An 18,933-nucleotide genomic window follows, 5' to 3' on the forward strand; every position below is an offset into this window, starting at 1 on the left:
AGGGCCAGAGCCCCAAAATTCTCTAGGACGCGGTAGAGGCGAGTGCGAAGCGGCTTTATTGGGGGCCTTCAGGGCTCGGGGGGACCCTCGGGGACCATCACATCCCCCCCGCGGCGAAGCGTCTCCATGTGCTTCTGCATCTTCTCCGTCATCCATGCAGGCGGGATGAAGGGCTTCAGCTCCTCCAGCCGGAGGTCAACGGAGTCCCTGGTGAGAGGGGAGGATCAGACCAGAGGGATCCCAGCACCCACCCCCAACCAGCTCCAAACCCCGGACACCGACCCAACCAGCATCGAGCCCCCAAGCCCCAGCACTGAGCCCCCCACCCAATACAGAGCAGGATCCCTCCAGCATGGGGGCTCCAGGGCAGCACCCCCCACTTGGCAGCACCGTGGCAGCTCTGCCTGGGGCCTCACCTGTAATCATCGCTGGCTGCCAAGTCACGGATGTCCTCCTCCACAAGCAGGTAGGCCTGTGGCACAAGGGGACACAGCTCAGGGTGGCCACGCACCCCCAGGCACCACGAGGGCAGTGCCGCAACCCGCATCCCCCCCAGTTCCGGCTGCACCACTTGCCCGAACCTGGGGGCAGCCGAGGGACCTCTGTGGTCCCCACGGCTCCCTGTCTGCGCACCCTGCCTGGCCTCCTGCCCACTGCTCCTCCGCCCGTGCTGGCCCTGGGCGTCCCTGCGCGGCCCCGCCGGCTGCAGCAGCCCAGCCCGGCCGTACTCACCATCTTGCCCCCAATGGCCCTCATGTGGTGCTGCTCTGTCAGCCACTGCTTATCCTGCGGGTCAGCTGCATACTGCAATAAAGCAGTGAGGACCGGGCTGAACACAGGCAATGCCTCCCGCTCTGACCCCCCTCCTGCGGGACGCTGCACCCCACGCTCCCCCAGCCCAGGGGCCCCGCCAGGGGGCTCAGCCCTGCCTGCTCCTGCTGCAGCCTCCAGCCCTGGCTCCCCGCACACCCACCACCTCGGTGGCCATGCTAAGCCTCTACTTCTGCTCCAGTGTGCGAGCCAGACTGTGTGTGCACCTGCTCCAAACAACAACCGAGGGCGTGGGAGGGAAGAAGATGAGTGAGCCAAAGCACACGCTCCTGAATCCCACCAGGAACCGTTCCTGGGCAAACCCCAAAGGAGGATGCGTCCTGGGTGGCAGCTGACCTTAAAGAGGTGGGGATGCTTGATGTAGAGTCGCCCTCTTGTTCCTCCCATCCCGAGAGCTCTGCAAGAGGAACAGGGGGGTCAGATCTGGGCGGGGGGTGGCTATGGCAGTACGGGAACACCTCCTCTCCTCCCCAAGCCCTTCCTACTGCTGTGAGGCAGAGAAGTGAAGTGACACAGGAGGAGCCTTACAGGCTCCTGCCTTGGAGCTGCCACCCTCCATCGACAGGGCCGTTCCTTACTTGTTTGCTCGAGATCCAAGCACAAAGGTTGTGGTTTCAGTCAGTCGGGATGGATCCCACTACAGAGCAATTGGAAAAGGGGCAACATTAGAAATGAAGATGGTGCTGGCGCATGCTCCACGAGCCTCAGCGCTCTGACGGGAACCTCGGAACCGCCCCAGCCCGGGACGGAGGGAGCTGGTCACAGAGCTGGGGACCTGCGCAGGAGGGAGGTTACATCCCTCTGTGCTGCTCTGAGTAGTTTCCCTCGTGGGAAACACTGTGGGATCCTCCTGGCTACTGCTGCTCTCCACAGGCCTCCTAAGAGCGGCACCACAGAGCTACAGGCTGTAGTGCCCGGGAGACAAGCAAAGGCCTCTGGCACTTGGCTCCCATCCTTGCTTCTCTCCTGCACTGCGGGGCCATGAGGGCAGCACTCGGCTCTGCACCGTCCCTGCTGCCGCAGCTGTTGGGGAGGAGAGGGGGAGCCCAGACGTGTCGGCCAGTCAATACCTTTGGTCCATCTCTTCTCACAGGCTCTGAGACTTTAAGCTTCCACCTGAGGGGAAGGAAAACGCGGTAAGAACAAGTCCCATTCGAGTAGCTTCGTTTCCCCCCCGCCCACCTCAAACAGGGGATCCGGCTCAGCACTCATACTCACGCAGCCATGCCTGAGATGCCACGATCGTTCGACAGGCTCTGTCCTGGAGGCCGCCCCTTTCTCTGCACAGAGAAATCCTTCAGCGGCTTGGCTGTGCAAGCTGGAGAACCCGCTCGTCATCCTCCCCCTCCCAGGGAAGCTGCTCATTTTGTCATGAGCAGAAGTGCCAACTGGCACGAGAGCCACCCCAAAAGCTGCCTGTGCACTTGCATGCCCTCATACTGTGGGAATGGCCAGGAAGGAGGTGCAGGCTTCCTGGATCATAAAATCCCTGTGCAGAAAAGCCTCCTACCTTTTTGGGAACAGGGCTCCCTCGACGGCTCAGCTCCTCATCCATCTGCCGGCCACGCTGCAGGAGGAATGGCCGCAGGATGAGGATGAGCAGGGCTGTGTGGGCCCCACACACCGGCCAGCTGCTCGCGCCTTCACTGCGCCAGAAGCAGAGAGCACAAGGGCGCAGGGAAACACCAATGTCAGCCCGTCTCAGTGAGGGGCACCAAAATGCAAGGAGCAGCGGCTGCACCCGGGATTGTCCTTGTCCTGTTGGAACTGTTCCCCCCCGCCCCACACCCCAGCTCTGCCTCCTCGCCAGTGCACTAACAAAGGGGCAGAGAACAAAGAAATTCCAAGCCCCTACAGGTCACTTATACCCCTAGAAACAGTAAAAACTTTTACCTTTGGTCCTGCCTGCTCATGGGGCAACCTAGGAACAACCTTTTTGCCATCGGAAAACAGCAGTTTGGCCTGCAGGAAGAGAAAGAAGGGTCACCCAACTGTGGGCTCAGAGAGGGACCTGCCAGCAACCCCCACTGCTACGTGTCTGCCAAAAGCCCCTTAACAGCCCCTCACTAGCAGGGAGGGGATGACAGGTGGCAGCCCTTCACCTGCTCCAGGCAGCTCCTACAGGTCTCCTGGATGAGCTGCTCCGGGTCCACCTCCTCCCCGACATTATCACGCACATTGATTGCTGCCTTCTGGAAGAACTGGAGAGACAGTGGCAGGAGAGGTTAGAGTAGAGCCTGAGCAGCCAGGCAGTGCTGGGGCAGGTGCGGGCGCAGCTTCCCCACTGCAGCCACACGCCAGCAGGCAGGGGACAGGCGCAACGGCCTCACACAGCACCCAGAGCAGAGCTCTGTCTGGGAAGCCACAGACAGAGGGGCCTGTCCCTGCAGCTCTCACCTTCATGTACTTGTTGAAGACGCCCTGGATCTCCTCGTTGATGCTGGGCTGCAGGACGGCTCGGAGCAGGTCCATGGACACAGCCGGGTCCGTGAAGCTGAAGGTGCAGAGTCATGGGGGGTGGGACCCCCTGCCCGCTCTGCTCTGAGCCAGCCCCGCCCCGGCCCGCTGTTCGCGTTCCCCCCGGCCGCAGCCCGCCCGTACCTGGTGCTCATCTGGGAGCGCCGGCCGCGCCGCTGCACCTGCCGGTGCTTGATCATGATGTTCCAGGGGCTCTGCGGGGCACACGCGTCAGCCGGGGCCCGCCCGCCGCCCGCCCGCCCGCCCGGCCCGGCCCCCGCCTCACCGTGCTGACCAGCTGCTCCTCGGCGCCGCCCGGGCCCTCCTCACCCGGCGGCCCCGGCTGCTGCTCCGCGTCGCGGGCGGCGCCCATGGCTGCGGCCCCGGCCCCGCTCCCGGCCCGCGCCACCGGAAGCGCCGGGCCCCGCGCGCGTCATCGGCCCGCGACACCCCTGCCGCGTGCCGGAAGTGACGAGATGCCATGGCAACGGTGGCGGGAGCGCGGGGCGGGGGAACACATCGGGGGTTTGGGGAGGGGGGACACACCGAGGGTTTGGGGACGGGGCCACGGGGGAGCGGCCTCGGTGCTGCCGGCTGGGCTGCGAAACGGGAGCGTTTGTCCCTCCGCGGGGCGTGGTTCCTCTCGTGTCGCTTTGTACGTTTGCAATTGATTTTTTCCAACACGACTCTCATCCTTCTGGAACCTCGTTGTTTACCTGACGAAATACTCTAACCCCGCTGTTCCCCGCCTGCCCGCGCCGGGAGGGCAGCGCGTTCCCCTGCTCCTCCGCCGCTGGTTCACGGACGCCCTGGATACGGTGGAGGGGGCTCCGGGGACGGTCTGGTGGCGTCTGTCACCGTTTGCCACTGCAGCCCGGGGCTGTGTCCCGCCGGTGTGACCAGCGCGATTCCTCCACCGTGGCTGTTCCACTCCGGGCACCCGGGGGGCCGGGCCGGTGACTCAGGCTCACACCGGAGCGGCTCCTGCCCCTTGTCCCGTCCTGCCGTGCTGACCGAGCTGTGCTGCCCATCACACAAACCCGACCTCTGCATGTGGGTCCCGTCGAGTCATCAGTGGTGTTGCCAGAAACTTCATTACCATCATCACTGGGCTTTTAATGGGCTTATTATAATTGCTCCGGATTGTTAGCAACAAAAAATGGATGTTGTCCAGAGGAGAGGAGAAATAACGATGGATGTAGAAACTCATGGGAAAGGTGAAACATGGTTCTGTTCAACCTGCAAGAGCTCATGGAGAGAGCTCAGGTCTCTGTGTGCTGCAGAGGACAGTGGCTGGTCGCTTTGCACTCACTGTGAGAGGACAAGACCTTGTGTTGGGTTGAATCAGGTGAGACTTGGATTGGATCTTTGGAAAATCTTTCAAATTATGATACCACTTAAATCCTGAAACAAATTCTCAATAAAGGAGTCCATGTCTTTGCAGGGGTAAGGTTGTCTTTTTAAGAGCACATCAAAACAACATCTCTCAGGGATCACCTAAACAAGGAGGTGACTTGTTTGGTTCCGCTCCAGCCCCCGGTTTGTGCTGGTAATGTTTTGGTGTCTCTGTGCGGTAGGTGCACATGACAGAACATGCCAGGCCGTGAATGTCTGCCAGACACAGTGACTGCTCCTCAGCTGAGGTTACCTGAGTGCTTCTTGGATTCCCAGAGGGACATTGGACAAGTCTCATCTGTTCCTCAGCAGCAGTGGGAGCCTCTGGAACATGGTCCTGGTCCTGGCTTGGCAGCCAGGCTCCTGCAGCCAAAGCTTTGTGATCCCACCTGGTCCCCACAATGGTGTTGGCTCTGCCCATGTCGCCGCAGGGCTGTGGTGTGGGATGGACAGCACACGGGGTCAGCAAACTTCAGCTGTATAATGTCACTTAGCATCAAACACGAAAATCGCACCAGCCTCCACAGAAAGAGAGCGGGCAGGACATGACAGAGGAGCCTGTTCAGTGGGTGAGGGGCAGGGAGGGAGAAGCCGAGCGGTTTGAGCACCGAGAGCCCCTTTCCTGTTGGGCAGTGTCATCCGCAGGACGTTCTGTGTCTACCGTGGCTGCGGGTACGGTCCTGGTCCTGGGGCTGGGGCAGGACCTGCCAGATTCCTCTCTCCCAGGAATCTATTTCAGCAGAGAAATGTGCTCGTCAGACATTCTCCTTTATTAGTTCCGCACAAGTTAACTAGGACTATAGTCAGCTAGGACAGAAATATGCCAAAATGACAGCGTTGTTCCCAAAGGAGGAACCGCGGGAAGTGCGAGGGCAGAGGCAGAGCTCCACGCCATGGCCGTCCCACTTAGAAGGAGCCTGCGGTCCTGCAAGTTGTTCCGGATGGTTTCCAGTGCATGGAAGGGAGTCAGTGCTACAAGCACAAGACTGGTCCATGGGGCATCCTGCTCGATGGTGATTAAAAGCGATGGCAATGTGCGATAAGCATTGGGCTGTCGGGCTGGGCCATGGAGCTGTGAGGTGTGAAGCACCGGATCTTCGACAGACATGGGTGGTTCGTGTAGAAATTGCATCTGAATTGAGTCACCGGCATGAGGAGAAGACTAAACCTGTACTTAAAGCATATTTCTTGCAATGAGCCGTCTTCCCACACAGGTTTTCATTGTGTGCAATTCAAGAAGAAATAATTAAGTAGGGAAGGAAAAATCTGCAAAATCAGATTCTGACTAGCACTCCTGTGTGACCTGAGAATAACTTAATTTAAATGGGTTGACACTCACATAATTGAAGTTACTACTTAATCTGTTATTTCAAACATATTAAATAAGTCTTTACCCTGAAATGAGATGCAGAGAAAAGGGAAGTTAATGTGGCATTACATTTAATTTTTCATTTAACCTTAATATGAGTCTCCAGCGAAGGTCGGCAGTTTGGACAGGGGATTGAAGGCAGATTCCTGTGCTCTCCTCATCTTGGGCGAGCTCATCCTCAAAATCCTGACACTTCTCCCTTCAGGGAGCCCCTCTCACATTGCCCCGTCCCACCGGAGCAGCCCCTTGCTCAGGCCCCACGGCTGCCAAGGGAAGTGGCTCCGGTGTCCGTGGTTCCGCGGGGGCCATGGGCACTCGGGCGGGTGGGGCTGCTCAGCCTTGTCCTCAGCCCAGGCAGCCTTGGCCATGGGCAAAACAGACGTGACTCAAGGGAATTTTTAATTAATTTAATCTATTGCTAGTTAACACAAACTTCTACTTGCTGATTAAACAGATGCTCCCAGTGGCTGTGGCTCGGGGCAGCCTGTGGCCTCTTCCTGCACAGGCTCTGCTGCCCAAACCAGGCACTTTGCACCCAAACACTCCGAGGTGACGGAATGGGGTGCTCCTGTTGCCCTGGCTGGGGGCTGGTGCTGCCCGTGGACTCTGTGTGCTCCCCAGGTCTCTGTGTCCTGTGTTTGGCTCCTCCTATGGCAACCAATTTGTTGTTCATGCATGTCATAACTGTGTGCTCCTGCATGAACTCATCAGTGCTCGTGCGTGCCATTATTGACAGCTCATGTGTAAATTAACTGGGCATTCATGCGTGAATACTAAACCCTGCAATTTAAGCTCCAGAGTTCTAAGAAAGCTGCTCTGAGGACGCCTTGATGGTGTCTCGGTTGCGATGGACGAAGAATCACAGGGAGCGCTGCTGCTCCTGATGTGTGCCCAGGCCTGTGCAGGAGAGGAAAAGGACCCAGTGGGGCCGGAGGACAATGTTAATTTTGTGTAGAGACTTTGATCTTACTAATTTGGATGCCAAAACTTGACAATTTACATTAGTACCATTGAAAGAGCAGGAGTACACTGCTCATGAACAGAAGAGACAAAATATTTGATTTAGAGCCAGATATTCAGAAGAATCCTGAATATTTGGCCTGCAGAATTGTGGCAACAGTGGCTTCTGTACAAAATGGCAGCCTTGGGAAAGTGGGGTGTTTGGACATGCCCCCCAGTGCTGCTACCCAGCAGGGGCTCGTCCCCTGCGCCTGGTTTCAGCTGGGGCCGGGCAGAGCTGCTGCTGCTGGTGAAGCCCACTCGTGTTTCCCAAACACCTTCCCCTGAGCAGCTGCTGCTGCCCAGTGCTGGGAGATGCCCCGTCTCATCTTTAACGCTGGGTTTTGTGTGTAAGCGAGTCCCACTGTCCTGTCCCTCATGGTTTTCACACGGCAGTGACATGGAGGAAAGAAACTGGTGGCAGGGGCTGGGGAGAATGGTTTGTCACTGGGTGCTGCTGGTGGTGGTGGCGGAGGGGTTGGGCACAGCCCAAGCAAGGCAGTGGGGGTCACTCAGGAGCAGCGGGGAGGAACCCACATGCCTGTACACGGGGTCCCCTGTCCCCCTCCCCATCCCCACACCATCCTCCCCATCCCTGCACTGTCGTCCCCATCCCCAAAGCATCCTCTCTGTCCCCACACCATCCTCTTTGTTCGCACACCGTCCTCCCCACAGTGTGTGGCCGACACTGGATCCTGCTGCTGCCTTGGCCGTGGGTGGAGAGAGGCAGCTGGAGCAGCTCTTTAGAAAACAGAATTACAGCAAAATGTGGGAGGTTCCTACAGGTCACCTGTGAGCCGCTTCCTCCCGTTCCTGGACCTGGGCTGCTGGGCAGGAACTTTAAATTGCTGCCCGGTTCAGCCTCAGCCACTGCTCAGGCAAAATGACAGCGAGAGGCACCTTCCTGCTGGGGCTCCTGGCCCTGTGGGCAGAGCTGCAGGCAGCACCCATCACAGGCAAGTATGGGCTGGGAACACCTAGCCTCTCTAGATCTCAAGAGTATTTTCTGTATTCTCATGGCATCATAGACTGCTTTGGGCTGGAAGGTACCCTTAAGGCTCATGTAGTCCAAGCCCTGCAATGGGCAGGGACATCTTCACCCAGATCAGTGTTGATGGTGACGTTCAGTGGTGTGTGTTTAAATGTCTGTTTTCATGCTTGTTTTTATGAAAGCTTTCTGTGAGGAGTTGTAACGCTTGTGAGGTTTAGCCCTTGCTTAACTTTTATAATCTTCGAGATGGTGGTGGTACCGGGTGCAGGAATGCTCGGGAAGTTTGTCAGTCGAACTGGTGACCAGGCCGGGGACCGGTGGAAACATCAGTCTGGCCAAATCCCGTGGGTGCCACGGATGGGGCTGGGATGGGCTGAACCAGACCTGTGAGCAGTGTGGGGCTTGCTGCGGGTGTCAGGGCGGGCTGTGGCACCGTGCCATCTGTGCCAGGCTCCCCCATGCAGCCAGAGCTGTGGGTGGGAGCTGTGGGTGAGCAGCAGCATGGGGCTGACGCTGCTGCTCTCTGCTCTGTTCCAGGGCTTCTTGGAGCAGCCCCTGCCTGGCAGCCACAGCCGGGGCAGCGTGGATGCTGTTGGCCGGGGATGAGCTCGGTGCCCGTGGAATGGCTCGGCGCGGTGCCTGCTCTGCCGCCCAGCAGGATTGCCCCAGCCGGGACGTGGGAGGTGGGTGCGGAGCAGGGGAGGGAGGCCCAGCGCCCACCTGGGGCTGAGCTGGTGGCTGCTGCGACACCTGTGTCTGGGAAGAATCCAATGAGCGGAGGGGAGCCTGCAGTGGGGAACAAGCCCAACGCAGAGAATAAAACCAGTTCAGGGCAGAAGCCAGCATGTGGGAGACAGCCTGGGACCAGGGAAAAAACAGAGGTTGGAGTAAAGCCAGAGAATGGAGTGAAGCTGGAAACTACAGAGAAGCCAGTGACCGAGAAGAAACCTGAGGAAGAAGAGAACCCTGAGGAGATCCACCATATTCACATCCACCATGAGGAGATAGAGGAACCAGTGAAAGAGGTGGAGGAGGAGGTGGAGGAGGGGATAGAGAAGGTGGCGGAGGAAGAGGAGAAAAAGATGGAGGAGGAGGATGAGAAGGAGGAGGAGGAAGACAGGAAGGAGAAGGGAGAGAAGGAGGAAGAGGAGGATGAGGGAGAGGACGAGGAGGAGGAGGAAGATAAGGTGGAAGAGGAGGAGGAGAAGGAGGAAGAGAAGGAGGCAGAAGACGGTTATGAGAATGACAGCTATGATGACTACGGAGATGATGATGACAGCAGTTCTGATGCTGTTGAGGACGCTTGGTGAGCGATGCTGCTGGGTGTGTGAGGAGTGTGTGGGACGAGGAGAGCCCACAATGGGTGCACATGGGGCAGCCATTCTTGGCCTCCTCTTCTGCCTCACTCTGCCAGGGCCAGTCCTGGGCACCAACAGTGACTTTGTCTTTCCTAATAAACCCCTCATTGCGCCACCAATTCAGCGTGACGAGCTGTCCCTGGTCAGTGCCTGGCCTGGCACAGGCTCAGAAGGGCCCTTTTCACAGCGACATGACTCTGTCCCCCATGGGAGAGCCGCAGGGGCACCGCTGGGGCCGTGGGGTCCCGTGGCAGCTGAGGGGGTCACCAGGAGAGCAAAGCAGCAAGAGCCAGCCAGTGTTCAGCACAAACTGGTTTTACTGGGGATGAGGGAGCACAAAGACACCTGTGCTCAGCACTGAGCTGAGGTCGAGAGGAGGGAGGTGGGATCAGGGGGATGGATCCTCATCCAGCAGCTGATGGTTCCCTCCATGTCCAGCTGTCTGACTGTCCGGCTGTCCAGCTCTGTGGTGCAGGGTGGTGTGGGGTGGCTGCACATGTGGGCTCCTTGGTCCAGGTCCAGGTGGGGGCTAAGTGAATCCTGGGGAGAGACAGGAGCATCCTTGTCCCAAGCCCTCATCTTCCCAGTGGGGTCCTGGGGACAAGGGGTCCCAAGACCCTGATCACCCCTCCTGGGGAGCCATCAGGGAATTGCTGGTCACTTCTGTCCTGTGCAAGGACATGTGAGGAGACAACACTGCTGTGCGAGGCATGGCACCTCGGCCATGGCTGCACTTGTCCCTTTGCATGCGGCCATGATCCTCCCACAGCCATCCTACTGGCTCCCCGTGTCCATCTCACATCCATCCCATCCCCACCCCATATCCATCCCGCACTCATCCCTTTCCCACGCCGTGTCCATCCCGCACTCATCCCTTTCCCACGCCGTGTCCATCCCACACTCACCTGCAGACACCAGCCGTGCCCAGAGGCAGCAGAGCCCCAGGAGCAGCAGCAGTGCCAGCAGCCGCATGGTGCAGGGCGGGCAGTGCGGGGGCTGCTGGCCCGTGCATGAGCAGGGGTTTAAATCCTCCCAGGGCTGGAGGTTGGTCCCACTGACCCTGTCTGTGCCCCAACGCCCAGTACGCTCTGTCCAAGCATGAACCCTCCCACCCCCTCCCTGGCATGGGGTGGTGCCACTGGACAAGCTGGCAGGAAGGCACGAAGGTGATTCTGCTCAGTGCTGGGCTTCATGCGGCCCCAGAAGAGCTGTGCCACACTGTGTCACTCTGCACCATGCTGTGCCACAAGCCAAGAGCAGCCAGTGCAGCTTCCTGCTGTGGGGGACAGGTATAGGCCAGGTGGCAGCGAGGGTCTGGGGGACCCCAGCATGGGGCTGGCCCTGCTGAGGCAGCGGAGGTGGCTCCCGGCCGGGCTCAGTGGAGCAGCCCGTGGTGCCCTGGCAGCTCTCCGGGCATTGTTCTGCCTCCAGGAACAACCGCTGGCTCCCGAGGGACATCCTGTGACCTGACACGGTCCACAGCCCCACGCTGCCACCAGTCTCAGCCCCACACCTCTCGGCCAGCCGGTGTCCACCTGACCCCACACCTTGGGGTGGCACTGCGGTGCAGGGCTGGCTGAGGGACACAGGGCCCTGGTTCAGGGGACAAGGACCTGGAGGCCGCGTGGGGAAAAGGGCTCTGCCCACGGGCCAGGCCGGTGGAGCCATCGCATTGAGTCCTGTGTCCGCACCGGAGCTGGGGCAGGTGACTGGTCCCTATCATGTTGTGCCAGAGCTGCCTCTCACCTCCCGTTCCCTTCCACAGGGCTGGCAGGACCAGCCACCCTGGATCCTACAGCCACTCACTGCCAGGAGCTCCAGGCATGGATCTGAACCCGCACCATTGCCTGGAGGGACACAGCCCTTCCCAGGGTCTGGCTGCGCTTCCACCCCTGCTCTGCCCACGCTCAGAGCCCCATGGCAGTCACTCAGGCCCTGGCTCTCCCAGGGGTCTCGAAGCCACCCTCAGCACTGTCCTGAGTGAGGGTGTCTGCAAGCATTCTGCAGGCTGTGCTGGTGGTCGGGAATGTCCCGGAAGCTGTTCCCTGTCCCCGGGTTGCACTGTGACAGTGCCGCATGGGACTGTGGGCAGCTCTGCCCGTGTGAGTGTTGCAAGGCTGGAGGCTCCGGAACCGTCAGGGCTTTCTCAGCTGGTTCCCTTCCGGGAGCCCAGGTGTGGGGAGTGGCAGGACAGGGCTGGGCAGGCTGCCCACACCTGCCCGTGCGTGTGTGTGCACACGTGCAGCCGGGTGTGCACACGTGTGTGCGTGTGCAGCCCATGTTCCCCATGTGCGTGTGTGCAGGGGTGTGAGCATAGCTCATGCTGTGTGTCCATCCGTAGGCAGTGCTGGCTGGGCGGCACTATGCGTGTGCCAGCAGCTGGCTGTGTGAAGACCCTCTCCTGTCGGTATGTCACCGTGTACAGGATGGAGGTGACACGCAGGAAGGATGACCCATCCTGGGAGCACACGGAACCATGAGAAGGGGAGAATGGAGAGCGCTGGTTCAACTATGACGGGGTGTCCCTGCTCTCCACAAGGGAGGGGACTCGTGTCATCCCCAGGGAGCATCGATCCCCACAGGCCAGAGGGCTCCAAGCAGGACCAGCCGGGTTGTGCCACAGCCAGGGAGACCCACTCTGTCCCTCGGCCGGCCCAGTGCCCCTCCGGCCGCACAACCTGCTCCGAGTAGGTGGCACAGCGTCGTCCCTGTGCCCCTCCCGCTGGGTGCCTGCCCTGGGCGGTGCCACATTCCTGGGTGCTCCTGGGGCCGGGCTGCCCGGTCGCTGCTTCTGCCGCGGCGGAGCCCTGCCCGACAGTTCTGTCTGCACGGAGCCTCTGCTCACGCTTCGTGTCCCCGTGTGAACCGGACACGGGAATAGAGCAGGAGACACAGACACGGGAACAGGGCAGGGGTCACCGACACGGGGTCTCTGCCGCGGGTGCGCGGTTTTCCGTCTCGTGCAACATCAGGCTGGCAGCAGCCCCTCCGGTGCCCCGAACCCTCGCACCCTGGGACCGGCTCCGCCTCTGTCGCGGTGTCTGCCCAGCGTGGCCGCGGCGTTACCGGCGGTGCGGGAACAGCAGGGGCTGCTCTGGCAGAGGATGTCAGTCGTGGCAGGGATCACCCGGAGAGCTGAGATACCGCGGAGAGATATCGGGGGAAAATGTAGCCGGAGCTGGGAGTGTTCGTGCCATCCGAAATATCCCGGGCAGCCCAAGGTTGTGGGAGAAGCGGCCCCAGGACCACCATGGTTCCCGTGGAAGGGTCCCCTTCCCACCGCCCGCCCTGACCCTGCGCCCCTCCACTGCCACCGGCACCTCCCTCCAGCTTGGCTCCCGCCCCGCTCAGGCTTTGGCCCGTGCCGGGGACACTGCCGGAGACACTACCGAGGACAGTGTCGGGGTCTCCGTGCCGGGGCTCCGGCGGAGGGACAGGCAGAAGCTGAAGTGGGGCGCGGTGCCTCCCTCCCGAACCCACCCCGGTTCCGACTTTACTGGCATCTCCCCGCAGAACTTTCCCCGCCCTCCACTTCCCCCTTGGGACAGTAATTACGGCAGCAATTAGGAAGACAATCATTCCTGCTGAATGGGAACAGCTTAATCTATTTCTCCGTGCTTTCAGCAGGTTTCATCTCACGCTCTCCCGCAGGTGCTGGCGGGATGCCGGGGACTCACCTGTCGCCCAGCCCATCGCCGGGAGCCCCGCGCTGCCGGGCTGCGGACCCCGTCGGGAAGCCGAGTAGGCTGCGAGCTGTGTCCCGTCCCCAGGGGATGCCCCCTAGGTCGGCACGGTGCGGTCGTTGGACCTCGACCCGCTGCCTGGGGGCACAGGGCAGTCCCGGAGCCGGGAGAGGGTGATGAAGCGAGTGGAAAAGGGCCGGTGGTGCCCGCAGGGTGGGAACGGACGGGGGCATCACCGTCCTGCGAGACCTCCCTTCCACAGCAGCGATGGCTGGCAGGCGAGGTGGTACCCACGGGCTCAGCCCCGTGTGCGGGACCGTCCCGCCCGGGATACCCGCCGTGAACCGGGAGTGAAGGCGGGAGGCAGCGAGGAAGGGGCACGGCCGTTCCCCGAGGCTCCGCAGCGCAGAGAGAGCAGTGTGGTGCCCATCCCCTGCCCCGGCTGATGGCTGCCGACCTCCCGCTGCCCGTCCCCATCCCCGGCTCGTCCCCAAGGGGCTGCGGGCGGGTGCCGGCGATGCCCCCAGCCCACACACGGCGCTACCGCCCGGCCGGGCTCCCCGCAGGCTCCGCCGGGGCAGCCGTCCCGTCCTACCGGTTGCCCCGGTGCAGGGCTGCGGCCGGGATGCCGAGCCCTGCCTGGGTGCGGCTCGTTACCCGCACGGTAGGAATTAGCCGGGCTCGGGCGCCAGCCCCGCTCCCTCCGCCCTGCCGACGCACCTTAAATCCCGGCCCGCGGCACCCGGGCCCAGACCAGGCTACCATGGAGCTGTCGCCCGGCCTTCTCCTCCTTCTCCTCGCAGCCCTGCTCCCCCTAGCCGCATGGTCTGGCCCGACCGCCCGCCCAGCTGGAAAAGAGGACCCGGGGACGGGTGAGTGCGCCCGGGCTCGAACCAGGGACACGGATGCTGCAGCAGCAGCTGCCGCTGCCACCCGGTGCTCCCCGCTGCCCTGCGTGGTGCCGGGGGCCGGGTGGGCACGGGGCTGTGGGCGGTGGGGGTCCGGCCCTGGGGCGTTGGGGGGCTGCTTGGCCCTCCCCAGCATCCCAGCCGCTGTGTTCTGCAGCCAAGCCCGGGTATTGCTACCACAACGCAGAGGTGGAGGACCTGCTGGCCGAGGACTGTGGCTCTTGCCGCATGGACACCTCTAGTCCCCGCTGCACTGGCGACGCCAGCTGTCCCGGTGCCACCAAGTGCTGCCCCAGCAAGTGTGGCTACACGTGCCAGGACCCGGTGATGGGTGAGGGCTCCTTGCTGAAACGGTGGGGCTCTGGAGTGACAGCGTGGTGAGCACAGGGGTGAGCCAAGCAAACCAGGAAGGGGATTCCCTGAGGTACCCCTGTGCCAGGTCGTGCAGACCCTGGGGGCACCACGCTGTGCCGTGGGGGAGCACCTGGGCTGCTGGTGTGTGGGGCTGTGGGACAGGTGGGCACAGAATCGGTTGCTGGTGGGAACGGTTCAGCAGTGAGAGGGACTGGAGCTGTGTGGACTTCTCTGGGGAGCCTGGGAGCACTAAGCCCGGCAGCGTCCCTGTCCCACACCCAGCTCAGCTCAAGCCCCTTGGCTGTGCAGATTTCTGCTACTTGCCCTCTGTCTGTGGGAACTGCAAGGCACTCTTCCGCCGCTTCTTCTTCAACACCACCAGCCATCAGTGTGAGGAGTTCATCTACGGTGGCTGCGGTGGCAACAGGAACAACTTCAAGACTGAGAGCGAGTGCTTCCAGGCCTGCTCCCACGCCGGTAACTAGCTGGGTACCAGGAGCCGCGGCTGGCGGCTGCTCCTGCCCTGGCGATGTCCACCCCATCCCTAGTCCTGACCAGCCGTCTCTCAGTTCCAGGAGCTGGATAGTGCCGGCCGGTGAGTGCTGCGGCCTCTGCACAGCCCCTGCCTCGGGGAAGCTGCTGCTGGCGGCCACATCCCTGTCCCCACAGGGAGCCATCCCCATGTGGCTGACAGTGACAGGCACTACTGCTGGGGATGGCTGTACCGGGGGCCGTGCCCTGCCCGGGGACACTCACCAGCCTGAGGGCAGTGACATGCACTCGTGGTGCCTGGCCAGAGGAACCCGGCCCTGCCCTGGGACTGTGACATTCAATACAAGGACGGGTCCTTGGATGAGCGCGTCTGGGTCTTGTCCTTCCTGCCTGTGTGGGCAGGAGTAGGCAGTGCCCGTCCCTCTGGGTCGCTCTCGCTTGCTGGGACCAGCCACCACCCCACAGCTCCTGCTTCCTCTGGATGGGCTCCCAGCCCCAGCTCTGCACTCAAGCTGCTGATGTGACCTGGCTGTGCACTAAAGCAACCTAATGGAGGAACAGCTCCCACTTCCATGGATGCCTGGGGTGGTACCCGTCCCACAGCCTGCCCCAGGGCTGTGCCTGCACTGCATCACTGGCCCCGTAACACTGCCCCTGTCATGAGCTGGGCCCCTTGGCCCAGCCCTGGTGGGATCATCCCTTCCCCAGTGAGCCCACCAGGTGCTGCTGGGGCTGCTCCAGGAACTCAAGGGCCTGTCCCAGGGCCTGGTGGTGCCGGCCTGGTATTGTTGAGAATGAGGAGCGGCTGGAGGCAACCATGTGCGTGCTTTATTGCTGGAGGTGGTGGGGAGGGGACAGGCCAGCTGGGGCCTGTGACCACCGTTAGTCCCCCAACGAAGGTGTCTACCTGCCGCCAAGCTGCTGCTCTTCTGTCACGCAGCATCTGAAAAGGAGGATGTGATTTTAGGAAGCCCCAAGGCTGCAAAGGTGAGGGGCTGGGGGCCAAGGTTGCAGCTAAGCACAGTCAGCTCTGGCGAGAGCTTCCTTCTGATGCATGTCCCTTTGGGTCTCCTTGCTCCAAAGGCACATTTCTGCCAGGAGCAGAGCGATGGGGCAGCAGCAGGAGCCCTGTGGCCATGCTGAGCCAGAAGCGTGCTGAGGGCTGTGGGCTTCACACAGGTCTTTCTGACACTCTGTGTGCCCCAGTGGCAGCCCCAATGCTGGCCTTGGCTCAGTGGCCATGGACCTCCTTACCACCAAGCATCCGTGTGCAGACGTGGCCGCAGCCATTGCTGCAGCACTTGTGGCCCCAGGGACACTCCTCGTCGAGGCTGCACAGCTCCAGGCATGTCCCACGGCCCCTGGGGACAGGGCACGCTCCCTCTCTGCCTGCAAGACAGAGCACCACACTGTGGGGTACCTGGCATGGGGCACCCCATGGCTGCTAGGGCAACACCTGGGTCCTGGCTGGCTGAGTTGTGTCTCACCTCCAGGGGTGTCCATGCATACATGGCCGCAGCTGGTGCGGGTGCACCTCTGTCCCCAGGGACACTGCGAGTCAGCCTCACACTCCTCTGTGCACTGCTTGGCACCATGCTGTGGCACAACTGCGGCATCATATTCTGTGAGCAGGAGAGGTCAGTCACATGGCGGCTCTGAGCTGATGCTGTGCATGCTCATCACTTGCATGGAAGGAAGGGGTGGTGTGGAAAGAAGGACAGGGACAAATGTGTCCCTGGAGCCAGGGAGAGGCAGGATCCTGCGGGCACAGCCACCTCGGCAGCCCCTGGCACAGGGCTCTGGTGAGGTGATGGTGCAGGGTTGGGGAGGGAGGGCCAGGGTGCCCCAATGGGATCAGTGCCAGGGAGACACCAGGCTCTGTCCCGGCTGGGATCAGCTGAGCAGGGGGACCCACACCCCGGTGCAAGGGGCTGACCTTGCAGAGAGACTGGTGTGCAGACGTGGCCGCAGCCGTTGCTGCAGCACTTGTGGCCCCAGGGACACTCCTCGTCAAAGCTGCACAGGTCCAGGCACGTCCCCCCCTCCCTGGGGATGGGGCACACTCCCACTCTGCCTGCAAGGCAAGCACTGAGCTGGGGAGCACCGGCTGGGGGCACCCACCGTGGGGCACGCCTGGGCAGCCCTGCACGGCTCCGGGGCGCCTGGCTGGCTCTCACCTCCGGGAATTTCCATGCAGACGCGGCCGCAGCCGGTGCTGGTGCACCTCTGTCCCCGGGGACACTGCGCGTCGGCCTCGCACTCCTGCACACACCAGCTACTGGCCCCGGCCCCGCTCTCTGCAGGGACACGGCGGCCGCTGTCACCCATCCACCCTGGGGACCTGGCGGCCGGGACGTCCCGGGGGCTGCTCCCGCTACCTCTGGGCACGGCTACGCAGTCCCAGCCGCAGCCGGTGTCGCAACACTTTTCCTCTCGTCGGCAGACGCTGTCGTCCAGGCATCGGCTCCTGTGCCTGCGCCGGGGATCCCAGCAGGGCTGTGCCGGAGGACACTCCCCGGGGTGCTCTGCGACAGAAGGGGACTCGGGTGAGGGTGCGGGGTCTCCATGGCCCCGATCCCGTTCGGACGCCGGTGCCGCTGCCGAGGCTGCCCGCGCTCACCTCTGGCAGGACGAGCGCAGCGCATGGCACAGCCGGAGAAGCAGCACTTCTCCTGCCGGGGACAGTCCCTGTCGTGGCTGCAGGAGTCCTGCTCCGCGCACGACTCCGGTGGCCGCTGCGGCCGCACCTTCGGACACTTGCCGGGTTTGTCTGAAAGGGGCGGGAAGGGGCAGCAGGGGCAGGGAGAGGCACCTCTCGCGCTGCGGGCACCCACCCTGACTGAGCGCCGGCCCGGCGGCAGCCCTACCCCGGGCAATGCCCCACGGGAGGTTTGCCAGCGCGCCCGGCCGTGTGTGGCACCACTGTCCCAGTGACTGTCCCCTCACCTCGTTCGGGGGCCAAGCACTCGTGACCGCATCTGCTGCTGCAGCACTTCTGAGCGCCCGGGCACTGCCCGTCCCCAGCGCAGGCGGGGCCGCACGGAGCCGCGGCGGTCGGTGTCCCCTCGGCCCGCGGGCAGATGCCCGGTTTCTCTGGAGGGCAGGAGGCAGCAGGGCTGGGGGCATGGGAGGCATCGGCGGGTCTCCCCGCGCAGACCCACAGCCCCCGGAGCTGCGGGGGGACCCATGACCCCTGTTTCCCTGCCCGATGCGGCGCCGAGCGGCTCGCACCTTGGGACGGGGACAGGCAGACGTAGTCGCAGCCCCGCAGGCAGCACTTCTGCTCGCCGGGGCACTCGGCATCGCGCCGACACCAGGCTCTGCAGTCGTAGGTGGGGAACAGCCCGGCGTGGGCCGGGCAGAAGCCGGCCTTCCCTGCATGGCACGGCGCTGGGTGACTGCGGTGTCCCCAGGGTGGCTGCGCGGAGCTGCACCCCAGCCCGGCCGCCCCCGCAGGTCACGCAGACCCCTCGGTACAGCAGCCCCGGACACACTGGGCTCTGCAGCACGACTTCGCCGCGGCAGCGCTGCGGCAGCTTCTCCCGCGGGGACCGCGGGGTTTGCACCGGACCCCTCAGCTGAGGGACGTGTGGGCTAAGGAGCGGAGTCGTACCGGGCCCCACAGCTCACCGGACTCGGCCACCCTGCACGTCCCACCTTGGTGTTCAGTGCTGCACAACCCCGCGCACCGGCCGCCGCAGCACGTCTCCCCATCGCCGCAGTCTCCGTCGCTCCAGCAATTTGTCCCCTCCTGCCAGGCTGGCGCGGCCGTGGGGACCCCTGCGAGGCAGATGGCTGGTGGCTTCACGTGGGGCCGGGGATGCAGACGCAGCGGGTACCCCGAAGCGGCCGGGGTGCAGTATCCCGGAGCCTCAAGCCCAGGCGGATCACTGCAGCCCTTCCACTTCACCAGGGTCCCCGTCCCCTCGCTCCCGGCACTGCTGGAGGCTCGGTCGTGGGGACCAGGGCGGGCAGAGCTGCCGAAGCGCCGGGGTGGCTGCCGCCCCCCTCACCTCGGCCATGTGTGTGGCACTCTGCGCTGCACCGCTGGTGACAGCACACCTCAGGCGGGGGACAGTCCTGGTCCTGATGGCAC

The 18,933-nt window shown here is 62.8% G+C and overlaps 1 protein-coding gene across 3 annotated transcripts; it reads right to left on the reverse strand.

Annotated features, from left to right (window-relative positions):
* Window positions 1-37: 37 nt before the first annotated feature.
* Window positions 38-3,704, reverse strand: DNTTIP1 (deoxynucleotidyltransferase terminal interacting protein 1). 3 transcript variants are annotated; one of them, XM_065850211.2, is made up of 13 exons: window positions 3,575-3,704; window positions 3,433-3,503; window positions 3,229-3,325; window positions 2,934-3,032; window positions 2,725-2,793; window positions 2,342-2,398; window positions 2,050-2,111; window positions 1,902-1,947; window positions 1,410-1,468; window positions 1,168-1,228; window positions 733-804; window positions 417-472; window positions 38-207 (listed from the first exon to the last, which is right to left on the reverse strand). In XM_065850211.2, the coding sequence occupies exons 1-13, from the start codon at window positions 3,659-3,661 to the stop codon at window positions 69-71; spliced, it is 975 nt and encodes a 324-aa protein (XP_065706283.1). In that variant the 5' UTR covers window positions 3,662-3,704; the 3' UTR covers window positions 38-68. The 3 variants fall into 3 exon arrangements, with proteins under 3 accessions (XP_065706283.1, XP_065706284.1, XP_065706285.1); XM_065850212.2 differs by having other exon boundaries at window positions 3,584-3,694; XM_065850213.2 differs by lacking the exon at window positions 733-804.
* Window positions 3,705-18,933: the final 15,229 nt, after the last annotated feature.

Source organism: Patagioenas fasciata, chromosome 16, assembly GCF_037038585.1.
Source record: "Patagioenas fasciata isolate bPatFas1 chromosome 16, bPatFas1.hap1, whole genome shotgun sequence".
NCBI lineage: Eukaryota > Metazoa > Chordata > Aves > Columbiformes > Columbidae > Patagioenas > Patagioenas fasciata.

Coding starts and splice junctions, on each gene's coding strand:
- DNTTIP1 (XM_065850211.2), bottom strand. CDS start 3,661: ATGGGCGCCGCCCGCGACGCGGAGCAGCAGCCGGGGCCGCCGGGTGAG. Junction 3,326..3,432: donor CGCTCCCAGATGAGCACCAG/GTACGGGCGGGC, acceptor CTGCACCTTCAG/CTTCACGGACCCGGCTGTGT. Junction 473..732: donor GGGCCATTGGGGGCAAGATG/GTGAGTACGGCC, acceptor CTTGTGCCACAG/GCCTACCTGCTTGTGGAGGA.